General features: G+C 54.1%; 1 protein-coding gene across 2 annotated transcripts in view; it reads left to right on the top strand.

Moving 5' to 3' along the window:
• KIRREL3 (kirre like nephrin family adhesion molecule 3) overlaps positions 1 to 20,996 on the top strand; it is a 487,625-nt gene that overhangs the window by 434,136 nt on the left and 32,493 nt on the right. For both annotated transcript variants that reach the window (XM_031443396.2, XM_010986268.3), the window contains exon 5: positions 16,273 to 16,430. In XM_031443396.2, coding sequence (XP_031299256.1) covers positions 16,273 to 16,430 — 158 coding nt within the window. The remainder of the gene's footprint in view (positions 1 to 16,272; positions 16,431 to 20,996) is intronic.

Genomic DNA, 20,996 nt, shown 5'->3' with positions numbered 1-20,996 from the left:
GAGACAAGAAAGAACATGACAGGGCTGCTCCCTCAGGAAGTCACACCGACCCAGCCATCCGCGAGGCTCAGGAGCCCCGCAGGAGCCCAGGAGAGGCTCCCACCCAGCTCAGCCCCACAGCACTGGCTGAGGCACCTTGCTAGACACCAGGACACGGGGATGAGACTGGTCCCTGCTCAGCTGCAAGGTAGTGAGGGTCATGGGAGGCACTTCAGCAAAGCCTGAAGGTCCCCTAGGTGCCCGCCAGTCAGAAAGGAAGGACGGGCGCCCCAGGAGGAGGGAGCCGCCCTCCCCTCCCCACCCACCGCCCAGGGATGGGAAGGCATCTAGGCCGCGGGGTGACTGCAGGCGGAGAGGCTGGCATGGGGGCTGTACCTCATAGGCGTCGGGGAGTGATGGAGAGGGCCCTCGTGGACTCCCACGCCCCAGTGAGGGCCAGCCTCCCCAAGGCCAGCAAGGGGAGGAAAACAGAAAACAGAAAACATCACTCAGAATAGAGAGAATTTATCTTCCAGTTGAGGTCTGGGCACCCACCAGTGAGTGGGGTTCTTTTCAGCCTGAGGGATGACAGCACACAGAGGGTCCTATCGGGACCCTCCTCCTCCGAAGGGTAGAAGGGGTCTTGCTGGGCCTGGGGTTTGGGGGAGAGTAGGAGACTGGAAGGAGACCCAGGAGTGCATCAGAATCAGGGCCGCGGGACAGCTGGCCCAGGGCACCACCCAGCGTGGGGGGCTCCTCCATCCTGGGGCCAGGGGCACCTGAGCCCCCACACGCCCCCGGCTGCCTAGCTCCCACTGAGGAGCCATCAAGAGGGAAAGGTCTCTAGGCTGGAGGTCAGAAAGGTGAGATTCGAATCCTCACTCCGCCACTGAAAAGCTCCGAGGCCTTGCCGCCAGCTTCGGAACAGCACCCCCACCTCACGCGTCTCCTAGCAACACGAAGGTGACCCCCCCAGTGAGTAACTGTGGGGGAGAATTAGCGCAGTGGGTGTGTGACCACTGACACTGTAAAGCGGAAAGTTAGCATAAACACTAGGGCTGTCTAGGGAGCCGCCTTCTCCATCCCAGGCCAGCCCCCCACCCAGTTTTCCACCTTGTCACAGTTACCTGTATGTCTGTAGGGCTGTTACCCTGTATGGCTGTCTGGGAAGATCTGATAAGTTTATCGGTGGCCATTGTCATCATGAGACACCAGGGCTCTTTCCCCGTTGCTTCTCATACATCGCACATAACATTTTACTTGAGTTTTTTCTTTTTTCCAGCTTCATTGAGATATATTTGACATACAACATTATGTAAGTTTAAGGTGTACAACGTGTTGATTCGATACTTTTATATATTGCATATGATTACTGTCACTCCATTAGCTAACACCTCCACCCACCACATAATTACCATTTCTGTTTAGTGGTGAGAACATTTATGACCTATTCTCTTAGCAACATTCAAATATATAATACAGTGTAATTAGCCATAATCACCATGCTGTACATTGGATCCCCAAAACTTGTTAATCTTATAACTGGAAGTTTGTACCCTTTGACCAATATCTCCCCATTTCCCCACCCTCAGCCCCTGGTAACCATCACTCTACTGTCTGTTTCTTGGAGTTCAGCTTTTTTTAGATTCCACATGTGTGCTATCCTACAGTATTTGTCTTTCTCTGTCTGACTTATCTCACTGAGCATAATGCTCTCAACTTTCATACTAGTTGTCGCAAATGGCAAAATTTCCTTCTTTCTCGTGGCTGAATAGTATTCCATTATATTTTATATATATACACAACATCTTCTTTCTCTATATCCAAAACATATAAAGACTTCATACACTTCAATAGCAAAAAAGCAAACAACTCAAAATTAAAACAGGCAGAGGAATTGAACACACTGTTTTCCAAACAAGACATACAGATGGCCAACAGGCATATGAAAAAATGCTCAACATCACTAATCAGCAGGGAAATGCAAATCAAAACCACAGTGATACATCACTTCACATCTGTTAGAAGGGCTGTCATCAAAAAGACAAGAGATAACGAAGTATTGGTGAGGACGCGGAGAAAAGGGAACCTTTTGTGGGAATGTAAATTGGTGCAGCCACTATGGAAAACAGTATGGAGGTTCTCAAAAAAATTAAAAATAGAACTACCATATGATCCAGCAATTCTACTTCTAGGATATATCCAAAGGAACTGAAATCAAGATCTTATGGAGATATCTGTACTCCCATGTTCACTGCAGCATTATTCACAGTAGCCGAGAAGTGGAAGCAACCCAAGTGTCCATCAACAGATGACTGAATAAAGAAGATATGCTATATTATGTACAATGGAATACTACTCAGCCATGAAAAAGAAGGAAATCCTAAAATTTGTATGGAGCCACAAAAGATCCCTAATAACCAAAGCAATCCTGAGGAAGAAGAACAAACTAGAGGTATCACATGTCCTGATTTCAAACTATACTACAAAGCTACTTAAAAAAAAATTTTAATAAGAATAAGAAGATTTTTAAAAGCTACAGTAATCAACAGTACTGTGCTGGTATTACAGTAGACACATAAGTCAATGGAACAGAACAGAGAGCAGAAATAAACTCATGCACATACAGTCAACTAATAGCTGACAAGGCAGCCAAGCATATCCAAAGAGGAAAGGACAGTCTCCTCAATAAATGGTGTTGGGAAAACTGGTTAATCACATGCAGAGCAATGAAATTGGCCAAAACATCACTCACAAAACATGAACTTGAAATAGAGTAAAGACTTAAACATAAGACTTTGAAACCCTGAAACTCCCAGAAGAAAACACAGGGGGAAAGCTCCTTGACATCGGTCTTGGCAGTGATCTCCTGGATTGAACACCAAAAGCAAAACCAACAAAAGCAAAAAGAAGTAAGAAGGACGACCTCCAGCTGAAAAGCTTCTGCACAGCAAAGGAAACCATCAACAGAATGAAAAGGCAGCCTACAGAATGGGAGAAAATATTTGCAAATCAGACACCTGCCTTGAGCTTTGCTGACACTCTGCCTTAACCGCAGGAGCCCCCAACATAACAGGAGAGAAGGCGGCGGGCCTCCACCCCAGCCACCCCAGTTCCCGGCCACCAGCGCAGAGCACCTGGCACCACTCATGCGTCTCCTCGTTCAGTCCTGCACCACACGAGGCCACCATTAGCCCCACTTTATAGATGAGGAAACTGAAGCTCAGAAAGTTTAGAAACTTGCCCAAGGTCACCCTGGTCTATCTGAGAGCAAAGACGGTGCCCACTCCTCACCCCTATACTGCTCCCCTGGGGCCAGAGATGCAGGGGTTGTGGGGCCCCAAACCCAGCCCACCGACACCAGCAAACACCAGCTGTGGGGATGACCAGAGGCCAGTGGGGAGCCCTTCCCTCCCCCGGTGAATCGCACCAAGAGCAGAGTCAAGCCAGCATCTTCTCCTGGCCACCCACCCAGCTTTTCTCTGAAGGGGTGGTGATCTGATACAGAGCACACTGGGGCCAAAACCATCCCCACCCACCACAGTGGTGATGAGGAAAAGGGGGCCCTCCGGGAGGAGGGCCCCTGCCCCTCTCCTGCGTGCACCACCCGCAGTGGACGCTGGGCTGGCCACCCTGACTTCCCTTCCTCCTTTCAGGAGAGAAGGACTCCTCCCTCAGTTGCTGGGCTGTCAGAGGTGGCCAGCTCTCTGCTGAGTCCCCTCTGGGTGGGGGATCACCTGCAGCCACAGGGAGGAAGCCCACTTCCAGTGACTGGCCCCCCAAGGATGCAAAGGCCAGCCTGCCCTCCCAGAATCAGACAACCCAAAGGAGCCCCCCGAGCTGTACTGCTTCTAGTGGGATCTGCGGGGAAATGTGAGGTGCCACTCTCATGGTCCAGACTGCCCCTCTGTCCCATTGGGGTTGATCCAGAAAGGCCTCCCCACTAGACGTCCTCAGGGCTCTACCTCAGGAGTTGGTGTGCAGGACCCCAACCCATGTCCCCCCCAGGACGAGACAACCCTGTTTCTCCGAGTGACGCGCTGTGGATGCAAAGGCTTTTTACGGCCCACGTCGCAGCATCCTGGCAGACTGTAGAGCAGCAGTGCTCGCCTATAGAGCGTACCCTCTCCATCTCAAATGCAACGCAGTGCTCACCAATTTCTGAGGAGAAATGTGGTCTCTCTCTGTGAAGAATGAGGAAGACAGGTGATTTCAAAAATACCTATAATGCTCAAGTACAGATGAGCGGTGAGACGCTTTGGGTAATGAACTCTAAAAGAATCGCCCTTTTTCAAATTTAGAGGCTTGCGGGGTTTTTTCCAAAAACAGGCTCAGCTCAGAAAAAGACTTTTTTTTTTCCTCTTAGGATTCTGGCAAATAGCGGATTTGGTAAATTTGCATAAAGTTGAAAGGTACATTTAGTGGTTTTTCTGGGATTCCCTGAAATGAATTTTTGTGGCAAGAGGCCCAAAGGAAGCATTTTGCCTGTTTTCCTCACTTGGCACGCAGCCGCTTGGCTTCACGGTTCCGCGTGACGAGGGACAGTGTATTGTCTCTGCTCCTGTTCACCTTTTCCCCGTGGATGACTGGCCCCTCGCTCGGCTGTCTCTTCTCCTCCTGCCTGTTTCTCCCTGTGTCCCCCTCCCTGAACTCGCTCTGTCTCTCTTGCTCCTCCGTCTCCCCTGCCAGCCAACTGCCGTGTGGAACAAATGCGCGTCTTTATAACGCAAACAGTGGTGTTCCTGATCTCTCATTTTAAAAGCCAATTATTGGGATTTCGTAAGTTTGTTTTTAAGCCCCTTAATGAGGCGACCCTTTCCCCCTGCCCCTCCATCTCTGCAAAGGCTCCTGAGGCTCCAGGTACCGGTGGGGAGGGTTCCACCTGGCCCCCTCTCCCTCCATACCGCGAGCCTCAGAGCTCCTGGAGGAGGCTGACTTGCCAGATGGGAGCCTCTAGCAAAACCAACCGTATCGGTTCCGCTTTCTATTTATGGGACCAACCCGGACACTCCCGAGTCCCGCGGCGTTTTGCTGGGTCAGGATGGCCGCCTTGAAGCTGTCAAAGAGTGGGGCGCACAAAGCGCGTCTCACGGGGAAGCAGCCGGGCGGCACTGAGGTTAGGAGAGCGCCGCTGGGCTCCCGGCGCCTGAGCCAGTTTCCTGGGTCCCCTGCTTGTGAGTTGAGTGACTTGTCCCAAGCGGATCGGCCGTTCTATGCCTCAGTTTCTCCATCTGTAAGTTGAAGATAACTACGAGGCCCCACAATGGCATGAGACTACTGTGAGGTCCAAATGAGTAAATGGCAACCCATGCCACCACGCTTGACTTCTCCCCCAGACCGAGCCACGTTGAGCAAGAGAACCTCCAAATCAAGTCAAGGTCAGAACCAGCCAGAGAGCTTTGGGAGACGCTGTGCAGCAGACATGAGCCAGAAATTCCTGCAAACATGCCCGGGAAGGGCTCTCCCCCTGTCCTGCAGCCGTCTGCACAGGAGCCCAGCTGGAGAGGGAGCCGGTCCCTCCGCATGACAACCCACCTCCCCGGTGCCCGAAGGACGTTCTCCCCTCCTCCCGCGCCTGCCCTAGGGTCCCACCTGCTGCCCCACGGCACACTGTTCCTCTTGCTGCTGCTCTCACGGGCCGCCCCTTCCCTGCTGATTTCTCCCTCTGGCCACGAAAGGGGGCTACCTCAAGTCCTCCTGCACCTGCTGTCCCCACACTGTCACACATCTCCCACCATCACCCTGTGCCGGGCGCTTCCATGGACACACACACAGGCACAAGGACACACACACACACAGAGGTACACACACCCCTGCTTGCGTGGAGCCGATGTCTGTGCCCTCCCCCTCCCCATCATGCTCTCTCTCCCCCTGCTCCGCACACATCCTGTGATTCATTTGTGTGCTCAGTATTAATGAAACATCCGTCTCCTCGCAAACAGCTCCTCACTGATGAGATGGCTTAGACCCTTTCAGGGTTTAATCGGAAATGAACAGAATGCTCACTCTTCCTAAATTGAGGGGGGAAACAAGTGACTTGGTGTGACTTTGTCCCTGACAGCATCGGTCTCCCTTGCCCTCACCCCTCCTCCCTGGGGGTCCCTACCCATCCTGGCCTGTTACCTCCTCGTCGTCACCGTGGTCGGTGCTTTGCGGCAAAGTGCTGACCATGACGTCTAGGGAGGCTGGGGGTGTGGAACAAGGAGGTAACAGAATAAGAGGTTGAAACAAGCAGTTTCACACGTACGTCTGTCTCGTAAGTCTGGCAACACTGAAAGTATCCCAACGCCGCTACTTACTGGCTATGTTACGCTGGGCAAGTAACTGCGTCTACCTCGTATGGGGTTGTTGTGAGGATTAAGTGATTCTTTTTATAGCGCTGGGAGAGTTCTGGAAGTGCAAGCAATGTACCGATGTTAGCTATTATCTGCACCAGTGTTGTTGTGTCCTTATTGCTACATCTGAGGTAATACGCTAGGTGGTGGGGGAAATGCAAAGGTGCATTCAGACTCGTCGGGAACTGTAGGGAACCTAAAACAGGTCCACCTGTCAGCGTAACGGGGACTGCAGTGGGTGCCAGCGTGAAGGCAGAAGCTCAGTGCTGAGGGAGCAGGGCGAGTTCACTTCCAGCTCCGTGGGATCAGACAGGCACCGCCAACCAATATTTACTAAGGCTCACTGTGCGGTTGACACTATAATGGTACAGGGATAAAAAGAAGAACCCGGCGAGGGCCAGCCGTCAAGGAGCTCACAGCTGTGGGGCAGCCAGCCGTTATGGGCTCACGGATGTGGCACACGGTCTTAGGGCAGAGGCTGAGATTGCCAGAGGGCTTCCTGGAGGAGGTGACAGTAAAGAACAATCAAGAGTTAACACCGCAAAGGGGGCCTTGGAGCTGATTGAAGGGAGGGTGGGATTCCAGCTGGTTAAGACGCAGGATCAGGGCATTCCCAGCAGAGGGAACATCACAAACCCTAGCATGTAGTTCTAAAGATCAGGCTATTCTTGCAGAGAGGTGAAGAGATGAGGCCAATGAAAGCATGAGGGAAAGAGCTGGGAGAGAAGGCGGAGCCGTGGAGAGCCCTGGATGTGCTGCACGCTGAGAAAAGGGGCTTCATCCCGGAGCAGCAGGGAGCAACGAACACGGTCAGCAGTGGAGGTGGTGCCTGTGGACAGTCAGCTGGCCGGTGGAGGTAGAAAGGATTGGAGTGGAGCAGAGAGGCCCAGCTGTGTGAGGGCTGAGGTGACCACAGGAGCCCAGAGCTTTGGGCTGTCTCTCGGGAGCAAACCGGACAGCAGGTGCCCGCTGAGTCTATCAGTGAACTTCTGCCACTTAATCAAGCACCCCAAACTGAATGATCCTGTGAGTCTGCAGTTTGGCCGAGCTCAGCTGAGATCACCCACCTCTGCTCCACACGGGTCGGCTGGGTTCACGCCCACCTTTGCAGCCTTCTGGTCCCATGGCCTGTCTCTCGTGGGCACAGAATGTGGGGGGACTGGAGGGCCAAGCCAGGCAGGGCAGCAGATCCCCCCACCGGGGAGCAGCAGGGTCTTCATCCCGTATCTGGTGAGGACGGGGAGGGGGAGACGGAGAGAGACCGCCGCTTCCCAGGCAGACAGCTTGGCAGAATTCTACGCCCCAGGCACTCAGCCAGCCATCTTTCAAGGGAATGAGCCCAGTCTGCCTGGAGAACAAATAACATGTATAAAACGCTGGACCACTTACAAAGCGTCTTCCCACACTGCATCTCACTTGATCCTGGCAGCTACAGAGCAAATCTGGTCTCATTATATTTTCTACTTTACAGGTGAAGAAACTGAGGCATGGAGAGGCTAAGAGACTTGTCCATGGCCACAAACTAGCACAGGTAGTTCTCAGCATTTGAGCCCAAGCTGCCTGATCTTCAGTTAGCTAAGAAAAGGGAAAGTGACAATTGGGAAAGAGTGACTTATTCCAAGAATTGCAGGTGATTCTTGTCCACAGGAATAAATTGAGTTAAGAAGAGACGGGGAATGAGGCAGGAGAGGTTGGCAGGAGCCAAGGAGTTCGGACTTTGCCTAGATGGCAGTGGGAGACCTTTGAAAGATTTTAAACAAAGGAATGCTGGCTATTCAGCAAACGGTGAGGGGATGAGTGACTGAGTACATAGAAGACTGATCAAACTGCTGCGAAGAGCACTCTGGGACAGTGTGGCGGGTGGAGGAGAGGGTATTAGGTACTGTCACCCAAGCGAAAAACGACGAAGGCCTGAGCCAGGGAGACCGTCGGGGACGACAAAGACAAAATTGTTCCTCTTCCTTTCTTACCTATGGTGCTCAGTTCTGCTTGTAGTCATCATTAATGTCAGCAGGTATTCTTGAGTTGGTGTTGTTTCTTTTTAACACCTTTATAGTGGTGATTTCTGTACAGTAAACTACACATATCTCAGATGCACAATTTCACGAATTTTGACAGATGCATATACATCAGTGAAACCACCATCGCAGTCAAGGTAGCTCACATTTCCATCACTCCTCAAGAGATGCACATTTCAAACTCCCAATTTATCCCTTCCCACCCTCTTTGCCCCCTGGTAACCATAAGTTTGTTCTCTGTGTCGGAGTCTGTCGACAAGAGACAAATTTGAGAACTATTTCAGAGAATTAACCAGGATGGTTAGCAACGCCGGGTGAAGGAGAATAGAATCCAGAAAGACGCACAGATTTCTGGCTTTAGTAACTGAATGGTGGTGCCATTCCCCAAAATAGGAGATATGCCTATTTGGGGGTTATCAACATGCAGATGTTGGCTCAGTCCACAGGAAAGCAATGGATGGAGTTTAGAATGACGTATGCAGGCAAGAGCAAGCCCCAGGGATGACCAACAGTTACGGGTGGGAAGAAGACAGAAAGCAGCATCGAGAGAGGCCGGGAGAAAACCAGAAGAGGACCCTGGAGGCCAGCTTAGGATTTCCCTGTTCCCTGCCTGTTCTTATTTTTAATTAGAACTACTTACCAACACCCAACATCGTATTATGTATTTATCCATTTATTGTGTCTCTCTCACTAGAATATAAACTCCACCCAGGCAGGATTTTTGTGTCCCCGGTGCCTTGAACAGGGCCTGGCACGCAGAGGATGGATTTTCTGAACGCACTTTGAGCTGGCCCTGAAAAGCAGACCCTAAAAAACTGGTGCATCTCAGTCCTCTTTACATTCTGCAGTTCTGCACTTTGGCCATTAGGTGGCGCATCTATGCCCGCGAGGAAGCTGGAGGCTGGGATGACACGCGGCCCAGAACCTGAGGACAGGGCAGAATGACAAAAGGGAGCCCCACCCTGGATCTGAGCAGCAAGAATCATTCCTCCACTCCCTTAGCAGACGTCTCTCGATCACAAACTGCGAGCCAGGCCCACGCCTCCTTGAGCCCTCTGAAATCAGCTTAGGAATGCAGGGTCTGAATGCGCAGGAATCGAGGCTGGGGGCAGGGGGTTGGGTGGGAAGGGCTATGAAGCGCTGCCCCAGCTCCAGGGGCGGTCCGTGCGCTGCTCTGACTCCAGCAGAACCTATCACAGGATCACACAAACCTGGATCTAAATTGCAACCCTACCCCTTACCTGCTGTGTTACTTAGCTCAGTAATTTGCCCTCTCTGACCTCTAGTTTCCTAATCTACAAAATGGGAAGATCCTAATAGCACCTGTTTCAAAGGATACTGAGAATAAAACAGGAGGGCCCTTGGCCCAGTGTTGTCCACATAAACAAAACTAAATACTATTCTTAAAAACTGGACGTGATGTCTGTCTCACCCTTTACAAAGCTCTCCTCATTCTTCACATCATAAAGGTAGCCCTCACAACAACCCTGCAGTTATCTTTATTGTCCCACTTCCCAGGTAAGAGGGCTAAGGTTGTCAGATTATATAACTCGCCCGCAATCATACAGCTTGTAAAGGGATGGACTCAAGCCAGGTTTGGCTCAGGAAACACATAAGGGATATTTACAGAGTGGCAGGTGCTTTGCCAGGTGACAGGGACCGAGGATGGATGAGGCTGCTGTCCAGGAGAGAGACAAACGTGCAAATCGTTTCCAGAGAAGAGGTTATATATTGAGACAGAAGGGTGCCTGGGATGCTATGGGATCACAGACAAAAGTCACTTGATCCAACCAGGAGATCCCAGAAAGACCTTATGGACTAGGCAACCCCTTAGCTAAATCTGGAAGGCTGGGTAAGAGTGATCCAGGGAAAGAAGGAACTCCAGCATCCCAAGATAAAGAACTGCCCGTGCCTGTTATGAAACCGGTTCATACTGGGTTCTGCCTTCAAACCCAGTGTCCAGTGAGCAGAACACTAGCCCAGAGAGTCACGAAGGCAACAGGGGGCCAATCAAGGGACAAAGGGCCCACACGTGTTCTCATTATCTGGTGAGCCTTTTTACAAAGCACTCGTCCGTTTATAACCACCCTCAGAGGCCTCCAGAGCAGTACTCCTCAGACATCAGTGTACATATACATTATCTGGGTCTTTTTTAAGCGTAGATTCAGATTTAGGTGGTCCTGAGGAGGAGCACAAGTGTCTGTATTTCTTTTTTTTATTATGGAAGTATAGTCAGTTTACCATGTTGTGTCAATTTCTGGTGCACAGCATAAAGTTTCCATCATACATGTACATACATACATTCTTATTCATATTCTTTTTCATGGTAGGTTACTACAAGATACTGGATATAGTTCCCTGTGCTGCACAGTATAAACTTGTTGTTGATCTATTTTACATATAGTAGTTTTACATATCTACAAATCTCCAGCTCCCAATTTATCCCTTCCCACCCCATCTGCATTTCTAACAAGCTCCCAGGTGGTGCGGAGGCTGCAGGTCTATCCCAGGCACACACTTTGAGAAGCAGAGTTCTCCCCATCAGCTCCAAGAGGGCAGGATGTGTCTGGTTTTACTCAACTACTCAGACTGTGACGTTGAAGAGGCTGAAAGAAAGACATGGAGGAAGAAAAGTCGGGAGCTGAACCTGATGCAAAGACAAGCCTCTTCGGGGGCAAACCTCCTCTTCCCTCCAAGCCAAGGGCCCTCTGAGCTGTCATCCTGCCTGCCTGCAGCCTTCTCCCCAGCCTATGACCCAGACAAACCAGACTGGGGTCCCTCTTTGACCGAGGGATCTTATGCTTCCAAGAAAACAGGCTGAGAACCACCACCACCCGAAGCCCTTCCCGCCCAGGCTTCCCCTCTTCAGAAATGGCAACAAGCAGTCAGTCGCCCAAGACCAAGCCACAGAGACTTCCTAGCCAGTTCTCACCTGCCACCCCCAGCTCTACCTACTCCTCTGCGCACACGCAGCACTCAAACTGCTGGCCTCAGAAGCAAAGTCCCATGACAGACCCCTCACCCAGGATCTTTCATTTATTCAGTCAACAAATATTTACTGAAAACCTACCGAATGCCAGGCACGGATCTGGACAAGGCAACGCTGCAGTGACCAAGACAGACAAGGTCTGTCTTTGTTCTCAGGGAGCCTCCTTTCCAGTAAAGGGAGATAATAAATGAATCCAGCGATAAAGAAAACTGAAGTGGGCTGGTGTGATGGAGAGTGATTGAGGGGCTGTTATGCAGGTTGGCCATCCCCACCGAGGATGTGACATTTAAGCTGCGCTGTCATTGACAGGGAGAAGCCAGTGGGATAAGGATACAGAAAAGAGCATTCCAGATGGAAAAGCCATGGGGTGGGGCGTGGTGAGGGTTGCGTGGCTGAGGGGAACCATGTCCCAGGGGCAGGATGGGGCTGGGGTGCAGGCACTTGTAGGCACTTGTAGGTGCTTGTAGGCAACTGAGCGGAGTTCAAATTATGTTCCAAGGAGAGTGTGGAGCCCCTGGAGGTCCTGGAGCAGAGCACTGACACAACCAGACCGTGTTTTTACCAGACTGCTGGTGGAGAACTCGCCGTACATAAGTTGAACAAGACTGGGGCGGGCCTGCCCTCCAAGAAGCTTAGTGTCCACGAGGTATTCCCGGGGAGGGGGAGGATGACCTTGCTGACCTCCCACCTCTGCCACTGGCGTCGTAACCTCCACATCCGTGCAGCTGTGACTTCCCTTGGCAGCTGTGCCCCATCTACCATCTCTGGAGACATCGTCTGGGCTGGCAGAGCATCCGGGGACTTCTGGACGCCCAGCAAGGGCCACTTAGGTGACCAGCTGGACTTTGGAGGAAATCTCAGAGGGCTGCCCATGGCCTGGCACCGAGGGAATTTTCCCAGCCTGTCCGGGCGAGGTTGGCCAACCCCACAAACCAAGACCAAGGACTCAAATGGACCTGATGCCTTGTGGTTGCCAGACACTGAGGCAGAGAGCAGTTCCAGGCTGGGGCGGAAACCCTCTGAACCCAGCCCCACTTTGCCGTCTGTGCAGCCGACGTCCTGTGGGAAGGACAGCCAGATGGCCACTGCTGGCACAGGCTCCAGTCCAGAAGTCCAAGGCCTTCTGATCGTGGGAGCCCTTCTCAGAGACAGCCGTGGGGCTAGGGGCCATTCCACAAACCTCCAGCCACAGAATCTCTTACTTCCGTAAAATGGCATGAAGAGCCCTAGTGCACAAAGCAGATGAAAGCTTGACCTCCCTGGTGGAGCCGGGCTGGCCCCCCCCCCCTCCTTCCCTGCCCTCACTCGCTGGAGCTCTGCGCAGTCTGTCCTCTCTGGCCTCGGTTTCCTTCTCTGTCAGCGCCGAGCTGCACCTGCCTCCCTGCCCGCCTCCCCACGCGAGCCCCCTCGCCCTTGGCAGCAGAGCCGGGAGAAAGTCCTCAGGGGCTCCCTCCCGCACAGGGAGGGGGGCGCCCCACAGTGCCCAGCCACGCGTGCGGCGCCGTCTGCAGGGCTGGTGGCCCGAGAGGGGCAGAGCAAGGAGGAAGGCCCCCCAGCCGCCGGCCCAACTCCTGGATGGCAAGAGAGTAACCTGCAAAGAGCCAACCAGCCCACGACGGTGGGACCCTCAGCCGCAGGATGTCCCTTTCATAAGCAGCACTGAGGAGCCAGTCAGCACTGGGTTCTCACTCCCACCAGCCCGTCGGGCTGAGCCTTCCAGCTCTAGGGACCTGCTCTGTCTCTGAACCGCTCAGGTCCTCCAGGCCTCAGTCACCCAACGGTTAATGCATTTTTTCCTGACTGACAGCAAGCACAACACCGAAACAGTCAACTATTTTTATCTCCGGATTAATCACAAAAGGCTAATGCTTCCACCTTCTCTGTGATTAAAAATTAGGAGACCAAGCTCTACAGTGGCTCAGGATAATAACCAATCCGGAGAGGGCTTGATGTATGAATAATGCATCTCCGGCTCGGGCTGCTTGAGACTTTCTCCCCTCCTGGCCCCCAGCTCCGGGCCCCCATCTAAATGGAGGGGTAATGAGTGCCCCCTCCCGTCAGAGCCACAGCTGCCAAGAGCGACTGTTGATTTCTATTCAGCCTGCTGGCCCTCAAACCTCCCCCTCCTCCCCCCACCCGCCCCCACACACCCCAGCCCCATCCACACCCCCCACCCCATCTGCTGTGCACCGAGGCGGAGGCCGATCAATAATGCATGGTTACATGAATAACCGGCGTGATAACCACTTATTCAGGAAGATGTAATCAGGGCCCATTCTGAGGGGGTGTGTGTGTGTGTGTGAGTGAGCCTGAGCACACACGCAGCACAGTCCCACTTCCCTCTTCCCTCCTCTAACCCAATATTCCAAAACACAGCACCAGACATCCTTGGGTGGAGGGTAGAGCTCGGTGGTAGAGCACATGCTTAGCATGCACGAGGTCCTGGCTTCAATCCCCAGTACCTCCATTAAAAACAAACAAACAAACAAACAAAAACAAAACACAGCACCAGAGAAGCAGGAAGGAAGGGCCCCCTCAGTCTCTACGCTGTGATCGTAGGAGGTTCCGCTGAGCAAAGGCCCAGAGACAGTCAGTTCTCAAACCTGGTCACACCCTGGAATCCTCTGGGAGCCTTAAAAAGCCCTGATGCTCGGGTCCACCTCCCAGGATGGGGATTTAGCTGGTGTGGCCCAGCAATGGGACATTTCTGTTTATCACCTCCCCTAGAATACTGTGTAAAATGCAGCCAAGGCTGAGAATCACTGTCTCAGACCCAACAAACGTCAGTGCCCAGGGGAAGGTTCCAGATCACCTTTTATATCTGAGGAAATAGAAGCGGGAAAGGGGACGGCCTTCCCGCTTCAGCCTCTGATCTCAGGCACTTTGCACAATCGCGCCCCGTTGGCTCACCACTGGGGAGGCCCAGAGACACGATGGTCAGATATTTATCCTGTTCCTGAAGCTTCGGATGGTCCTTTCCAATCTCCCTGGCCCTCCGCAGGCTGGGCCTGAGGGCCTCCATGCAGAGCAGCGAGCAGGAGAAAGCTGCCACCGCAGAGGGAGGGCGGGAACCCCAGCCCAGCCCAGCCCTCCCCTCTGGAAGGGCCGTAGCTCAGAGATAAAATCCCCTCCTCAGCACTGTCACACCCACCACCCATTTCTGGAAAGCCCTCATTAGCCTCCCCGTGGCTCTCTGGCCACACCCGCACCAAGGAGGCCTCTGGCACTAATGAGGGGGTAAGGGCTGGGCGGGGATGGGGGGCTGTCTTCACCGTCCAGCCCACACTCACTATCTGCCTGCACCCAGGGCCCCCTGGGAGGCTGAGCAGGGTTGAATGAGGCCGACTTCCTTCCTGGGCCAGGACTGTGCTGGAGTCCTGGAGCTGCTGAGAGCAACTTGGAAGCCCTAGAGTTTTTCCCTTAGAAAATAGACGCTTGAGGGTTGGCACTCGCTGGGCTGTAGTCCTGAACCAGGCCTCCTGGAGGCCAGGAAGGGCAGGGCCAGAGCCACCAGCTGAAGGTGCACTGCTCTGGGTACTTACCTGGCCCCAGGGTCTCCTGGAGTTTCCTGAGGATCCAGGGAGGAGCAGGAGGGAGTGGCAGGTGGGAGTGGGGGCACTGGAAGGCCGAGCTACTAGGTCAGGGCTGGCCTCCTCTGCCTGGAGCTGCCGGCTCCCCCAGTCTGCAAGCGCAGAAGGTCGCGTGCTTCCCGGCTGGAAGGGCCTTTCTCTGGCTACTGGGCAAAGGAGGCCCTTTGTGCAAAGATCCCAACTTCTCACCCAATGACCCCTACATCTACTCACTGAGCAGACTTGCAGCCCAGCCCGCCCCAGGCCTCCAGAACTGACTGACCGGCCCCTCCCCAGGAGAGGAAGACCAGGGGTTCTTCAGGTGGTCTCTAGGGGGCCCTGCCCCTTCTGGTTTGTCCAGGGAGGAAAGGCAGGGAGCAGCAGAGGCCTGAGACCCTTGTGCGTCCACAAGCACGAACATCAGAAGAGGCTCTGTGACCTTAGTTCAGTCACTTAATTTCTCTGGGCCTTTTCTCCCGACAGTGGTCACCCATCTTCATACCTGCCTGTCCCCATACCCCATGCTCATCATGGGGATGGAAGGTGTGACTCTGCTGGAGTTGGCCGATGTTTATGGAACTTCTGCCAGGCACTGGGCTCTGTGCTGGGCGCTGTGGGCACTCCCCGTTTCTAGGCGGAAACCACACTACTATGAAATGGAGTGGAAGAAACGGGCAGGAGAGATTGTCTGACTCTGTGATGAGGGGTTGGAGCCGCTCTGGGTGACTTAAGTGCTAAGAAGATGCCGGGGGTAGCACGGTCCTCTGAAACACCGTCTCGGCCTTCAGCGGTGGCCTGTCACCTGTCCCCTGCGAGGGAAGTGGCCAGCCTGGTGCTCTGAGTGTCCGGGGACCTGCTTCCAGCCCTGGCTCTGCCACTCACTCGCTAAGGGACCTTGAGCAAGTCACTTAATCCTGCTGAGCCTCGGTTTCCGGGTCTGTGTAATTGGGCTAACAATGTTTACCTCGCAAGATTGTCGTGAGGATTCAATCGGACAACAGATGTGATAGGGCTCTGTTTAAAAAGAGGGAGAGAGAAAAGAAAGAGAGAAGTTAAAAAGAAAGAAACTGGGAGTGTTATCCGGGCAGCAGCCATGCTTCCCGATCTGTGAACCGGGTCTGCCCTGTCCCCTCGCAGGCTGCCCCGCGGGATGAGATGATGACACGAATGTTCTCTGCAAATAAACACGGGAGAGTGTCGGGGTGTCAGGGATCCCTGCTGCTGCTGCTGCTGCTGCTGCTGCTGCTGCTGTTACAATACAGGGGATTATGCACTTTTTTAAAGAATGATCATTACAGTTTGTCATCCTCTCCATAAAATCAGCCCAGCCCGAGGGGAAGGGCGCCCTCAGCCTGACCTCTCCCCACTCCGTCTCCCCGCAGTGCCGCCCGACGATCCTGTCATCCTGGGGGGGCCCGTGATCAGCCTGCGGGCCGGGGACCCCCTCAACCTCACCTGCCACGCAGACAACGCCAAGCCTGCAGCCTCCATCATCTGGTTGCGGAAGGGAGAGGTCATCAACGGGGCCACCTACTCCAAGGTGAGGCCGGGGCAGACGGAGGGAGGGGGCTGCGAGGAGGGGCCGCCTCCCCTCATCCCTCTGCCGCCCTTGCTCTGTGTCTGTGACTTTCTGCCGCTTTTTCTTTCTGGCTCTTTGTCTCTCCGCCTCTCTGTGTCTTTCTTTTCCTCTCTCCTGCTGTGGCTCTTTATCTGACCTTTTCTGTCTCTCCTCCTCTCTCTCTTCCCTGGGGTAATCGCTGGGCTTGGGGAAGACCCTAAGGACAGAGTGGTCAGAGGAGGAGACTCCAGAAGTGGCCAGTGCCTGATAAAATACAGGACACCCAGTTAAACTTGAATCTCTGCTAAACAGCAAATAACTTTTTAGTGTAAGTATGTCCCAAATATGGCATGGGGCGTACTTCTGGGCCATACTTATACTGAAGATTACTCCTTGTCTCTCTGAAGTTCACACTTGACTGATGGCCTAGATTTTCATTTGTTCAAGCTGGCCGCTTCCCCAGGGCTGCCCAGTGAGGCTGTTTAGGTACTTTTCTGCCCCAGGTGCCTGGCTGGGGAGGGCGGGAGGGGACCAGGGAGGGCCGAATCCAGCCCCTAATCCCTTGCCAAACCCTGCGCCCTACTGTACCTACCTGCTGGGACGCTTTTCTCTAATTCACACGAGATGCCATGCGTCGGAAGGGCCCTGAACTGGTCCCTGTGTTTGTCGTGTTCCATATTTTCTGTATTTTATGATGTTGTGACATCTTGAGGAAGGACTGTCCCTCCCAGGGCTGGCTAGCTCCTAGAGACAGCAAACAGCTGAGAACAGGCCTCCGGTATGCAAACCGAACAGCCCTGGGTCCACCGCCTTTCTCAGGGAATGACCATCCAGACAAGGGTGAAGAAGGAAGGGCGTGTCCCTCCAGTCTGTCCCGTCCCCCCCTGAGGCTGGGTTGGCCTGGCCTCTGCCAGGGTTTGTGTCCCAGAGGACATGCCCCCATTCCTTATACCCAGCATTTTGTCCTCATCCACGTGGAAAAGGCCCCTGGGAGAGCCTGGCCCCATGTGACTGCGGACCAGAGCAGGGAGGCCACACTCCACCCTCTACCCCACCCAACCCTGTCACATTCCCACCGCCCATGATGGGAATGACAGCCCTCAGCAGGGAGGGGGCTGGGTTCCACCCCTGCTGTGTAACTTCAGAAAAGTCTTGTGCTCTTGACCTCAGTCTCCTTGTCTGTAAAACAAAGGGTCTGGATCAGGGACTCTGTGTCAGTCTGCTTGGGCTGTCTTCATAAAATACTGCAGACCAGTGGCTGAAACCACCAGTCACCCCAGCACCCTCCATCCCATCTGTCCATCTTAGTGGCTGGAGTCCTTCCTTTAGATGCAGCTGCCACTCATCCTGGCCGTCTTTGTGAAGGGCACCCCTGTTGGCCCCTGGGGCACAAGACTGGGGTTCAGCCCCTGAGGATGCAGGGTCTGGGGTAAAAGGCACTGTGCAAATCCCCACCTCCTATTACGGCCTTATACAAAACACGTGAGAACAGGCACCCAGTAGATCCCCTAGATAGCTATTAAAAGGGGAAACGGCATTAACATTTAACGGTAACCCACAAGCCTTGGACCAACTAAAAGGGGAAGCAGAGAGATGGTAAAAGAGAAAAACAAAGGGACCCAGCAGGTGGGCGAGGTGGGTGACCGGGGAGAGAGAGGAGGCCTTGTTGCCAGGCAATCAGGCCGCTCCAGCCCTTTCCAGGCTGTGTGCATATCAATGAACATCCCAGATTTAGCACCAGGCTTGGGGCACCCACACTGCGTTCCCTCCAAACCTCCATCCTCCCTCACCTGTGACGAAGCAGGCGTCACCAGGCCTCCCACCTCTAGGGGCTCAGCCTAGCTCTCCACTGCCCAGCTGAGGCTTGGGGTCTTTGGAAAGAGCAGAGTGGCATCAGCTGACCACGCTGGACAACCTCACACAGTGTGCAGTCTTCCCTCCACCAGCCCAGCCCTGCCACCGCCACTGCCAATTAAATGCCAAGTGCCTGCCCTCCTGGTAGGACAGGGGAGCCGGGTGCACAGACAGGAAGCAGCACAGGAAGGCAGGCAGGGTCCAGGGATGAGCCCCAAGACTCCCACAGCCTCTGGGACAGTCAGGAAAGCTCTTTAGAAGCAGTCCGCGCACGCGCACACGCACACAGGCAGAGGGGCGGAAGCCCACCCAGGCAGGCCTCTGCCCTGGCATGTTCACCCCTGCAGGTGAGGCATGTATGCCCACTCCTGGTCCCTACCTGCACATACAGGTGGGCTGGGTCCTAGTGGACCTGCAGGAGCTGCCATCGGGGTCACACTAGTGCCCCTCAAGCTGGAGGGAGAGCTGCCCCAGGCCTTGGAGATGGTGGCCCCAGAAATGAGTGACTCACCATTAATAATCCACTGACACCCCCTCCCCCTGCGCTGATGTGTGTGCTTATGAAGGTTTCTGAAGCAGGAGGTGGGGGGCTGGGGCCCCGGGGTGTCCCCAGAGTCAAGTTCAGGGGAGGGAAGACAGAAGAAGGAGCAAGGAAGACAGGGAAGCGGGACTGTGACAAGAATCAGCAGATAAGAGAATGTTCACCTGGCCCAGACCGCAAAGTCCAAGAGCTTCATTAGCATATGAGAAGAAGGGAGGCCAGGCGAGGTTTCTACCAGAGCAAGAAAGGAAAGGTGCGGAGGGAGGAACGAGGGAAGGAGGAACTGGGGTGAGAAGATGGAGGCCCAGCTCTTCTCCCCGAGGCTTGGCTCCCTCCCCACGAACTGGACCTGCGAGCTGGGGGCCCGGGTGGGGTGCTCAGGGCCTCCCCTGGGGAGCGGGCGCTGAGCTCTGCCCTTGCTTAATGAACATATCTCCCCTTCCCTAATTAGGTGGAACAAACAACTTGAACCAGAATTTTTATTTCCCAGAAAAGCACACGCCTGGACACAGTAAATATGTCATTAATCATCATTCTGGGAGAGAAGCCCCTGCATGCAGGGAGCAGGGCAGCAGCCAGGGGCCTAATTAGGAGCTCGGGCCCCTTCCTCCCCTCCGGCAGGCAGGCACCCGGTAGGCCCTGCTCCCCTCCACCCCTCAGCAGAGCAAGCCGTTGTCGTCAGTTCCTGGCAGAGTAAAATTTATGTAAATGTCCCTGTTAGCACAACGGGAAAGTAAAGAAAAGGAGAAGGAAGAACAAAACGGCTCTCCCTCCCCACCTCCCCCACCCCAACCCCGAGGTCTTATTTTCATCCAGGAAATTGTTCTTATTATCACTTGGCTATTTATAGATGCGTGAGGTCTGCTGAAAAGCCCTGAGCCAGCCCGTTGCCATGGTTCGGCCGAGCTCTGGGCTCCGGCTGGGCTTGGGGCTAAACCACCCCCACCTCCAACCCCACCCCCGTTTGCTGGCCTCCAGTTTAGCACCCTGGCCCTGAGGCTGAGCTGAAGACCCTCACCCCACTGGCGCCTGGGACTGACCACGTCACCCTCCATCCCTCTCCGAGATCCCTCTGCCCAGGGCTGAGGCCACCACCCCGCGTCCAGGCCTGCTGCCCTGCTCTGTGGATCCCTCTGCCATCTGAGTCTTGCTTTATCTACAGCAGGATGAGCTGTTCTGGACCGAGGCTCAAGTCCTGTTCCCCTGGTGCTGGAGGCCACTGAACTGGGGACCCAGAGGCAGGGTCCAGCAGCCTGCATGTCACTGCTAAACTCGGAGGCTCCTTAATCGTCTTAATGTTCCCACCTTTAAGTGAGGTCACACTAACCGCTTTCTAGGGTCTCCAGAGGCCGTGGTGGGGGGCCGTGGGCGCAGGGATCACCATTCTCAGGTGCAGATCCCAGCCCTGCCCAGCAAGGTCCTGACTCACTTTGAACTCAGTTTTCTCTTCTGTTATTTAGGAAACAAGACGCCCTTCCTCCAGGGTCCTGTGAGGATTAGAGATGATGTTGGGGTTCTTTCCAGGAAGGATCTGAGCAAGTAGCCTATTCTTCTATTCCTTGGCTCTGGCTGTGATAAAACAAGACGGTGTCAGGCACCACTTCCCTGTAGGGTCAGGTTCCTCTCTGGGGCGCACTGAGCAAGTCCAGTCCCCCCACTCCTAGTGGCCCTCCTGCCCAGCCCGCTCCCCAGCACGCACCCACCTTAGTGGGCCGTCGGGGAGCTCAGGGAGCAGAGCACCAAGCTGATGGGGAGGTGGCCGGAACGGGGCGCAGGGGAGGAAGCGGTGGCAGCAGGGACGGAGAGCAGCTGCTGTGGGGAATGACCTCGTGGTCACGGGGAAGACAGGAGACCTAAATTTAGGCCTGGCATTAGTTTCTGGGGCTGCCATGACCAAGTAGCACAACTCGTTTCTTCAAACAACCAAAGTTTATTGTCTCACAGCTGTAGAGGCCAAAAGTCTGAAATGAAGGTGTGGGCAGGGCTGGGCTTCCTCCAAAGGCCAGGGAGGACCGTCCTGGCTCCCGGCATTCCTTAATAGCATCACTCCAGTTTCTGCCTCCTTCTTCCCACGGCCTCCTTCCTGTGTCTCCCTGTGTCTTTCTTCTTCTTACAGGGACACCAGTCATTAGGTTTAGGGCCCACTCTACCTC

The sequence above is a fragment of the Camelus dromedarius genome, chromosome 34, assembly GCF_036321535.1.
Source record: "Camelus dromedarius isolate mCamDro1 chromosome 34, mCamDro1.pat, whole genome shotgun sequence".
Lineage (NCBI taxonomy): Eukaryota > Metazoa > Chordata > Mammalia > Artiodactyla > Camelidae > Camelus > Camelus dromedarius.
The sequence above is the reverse complement of the archived record's forward strand: the minus strand, read 5'-3'. Positions and strand labels throughout refer to the sequence as shown.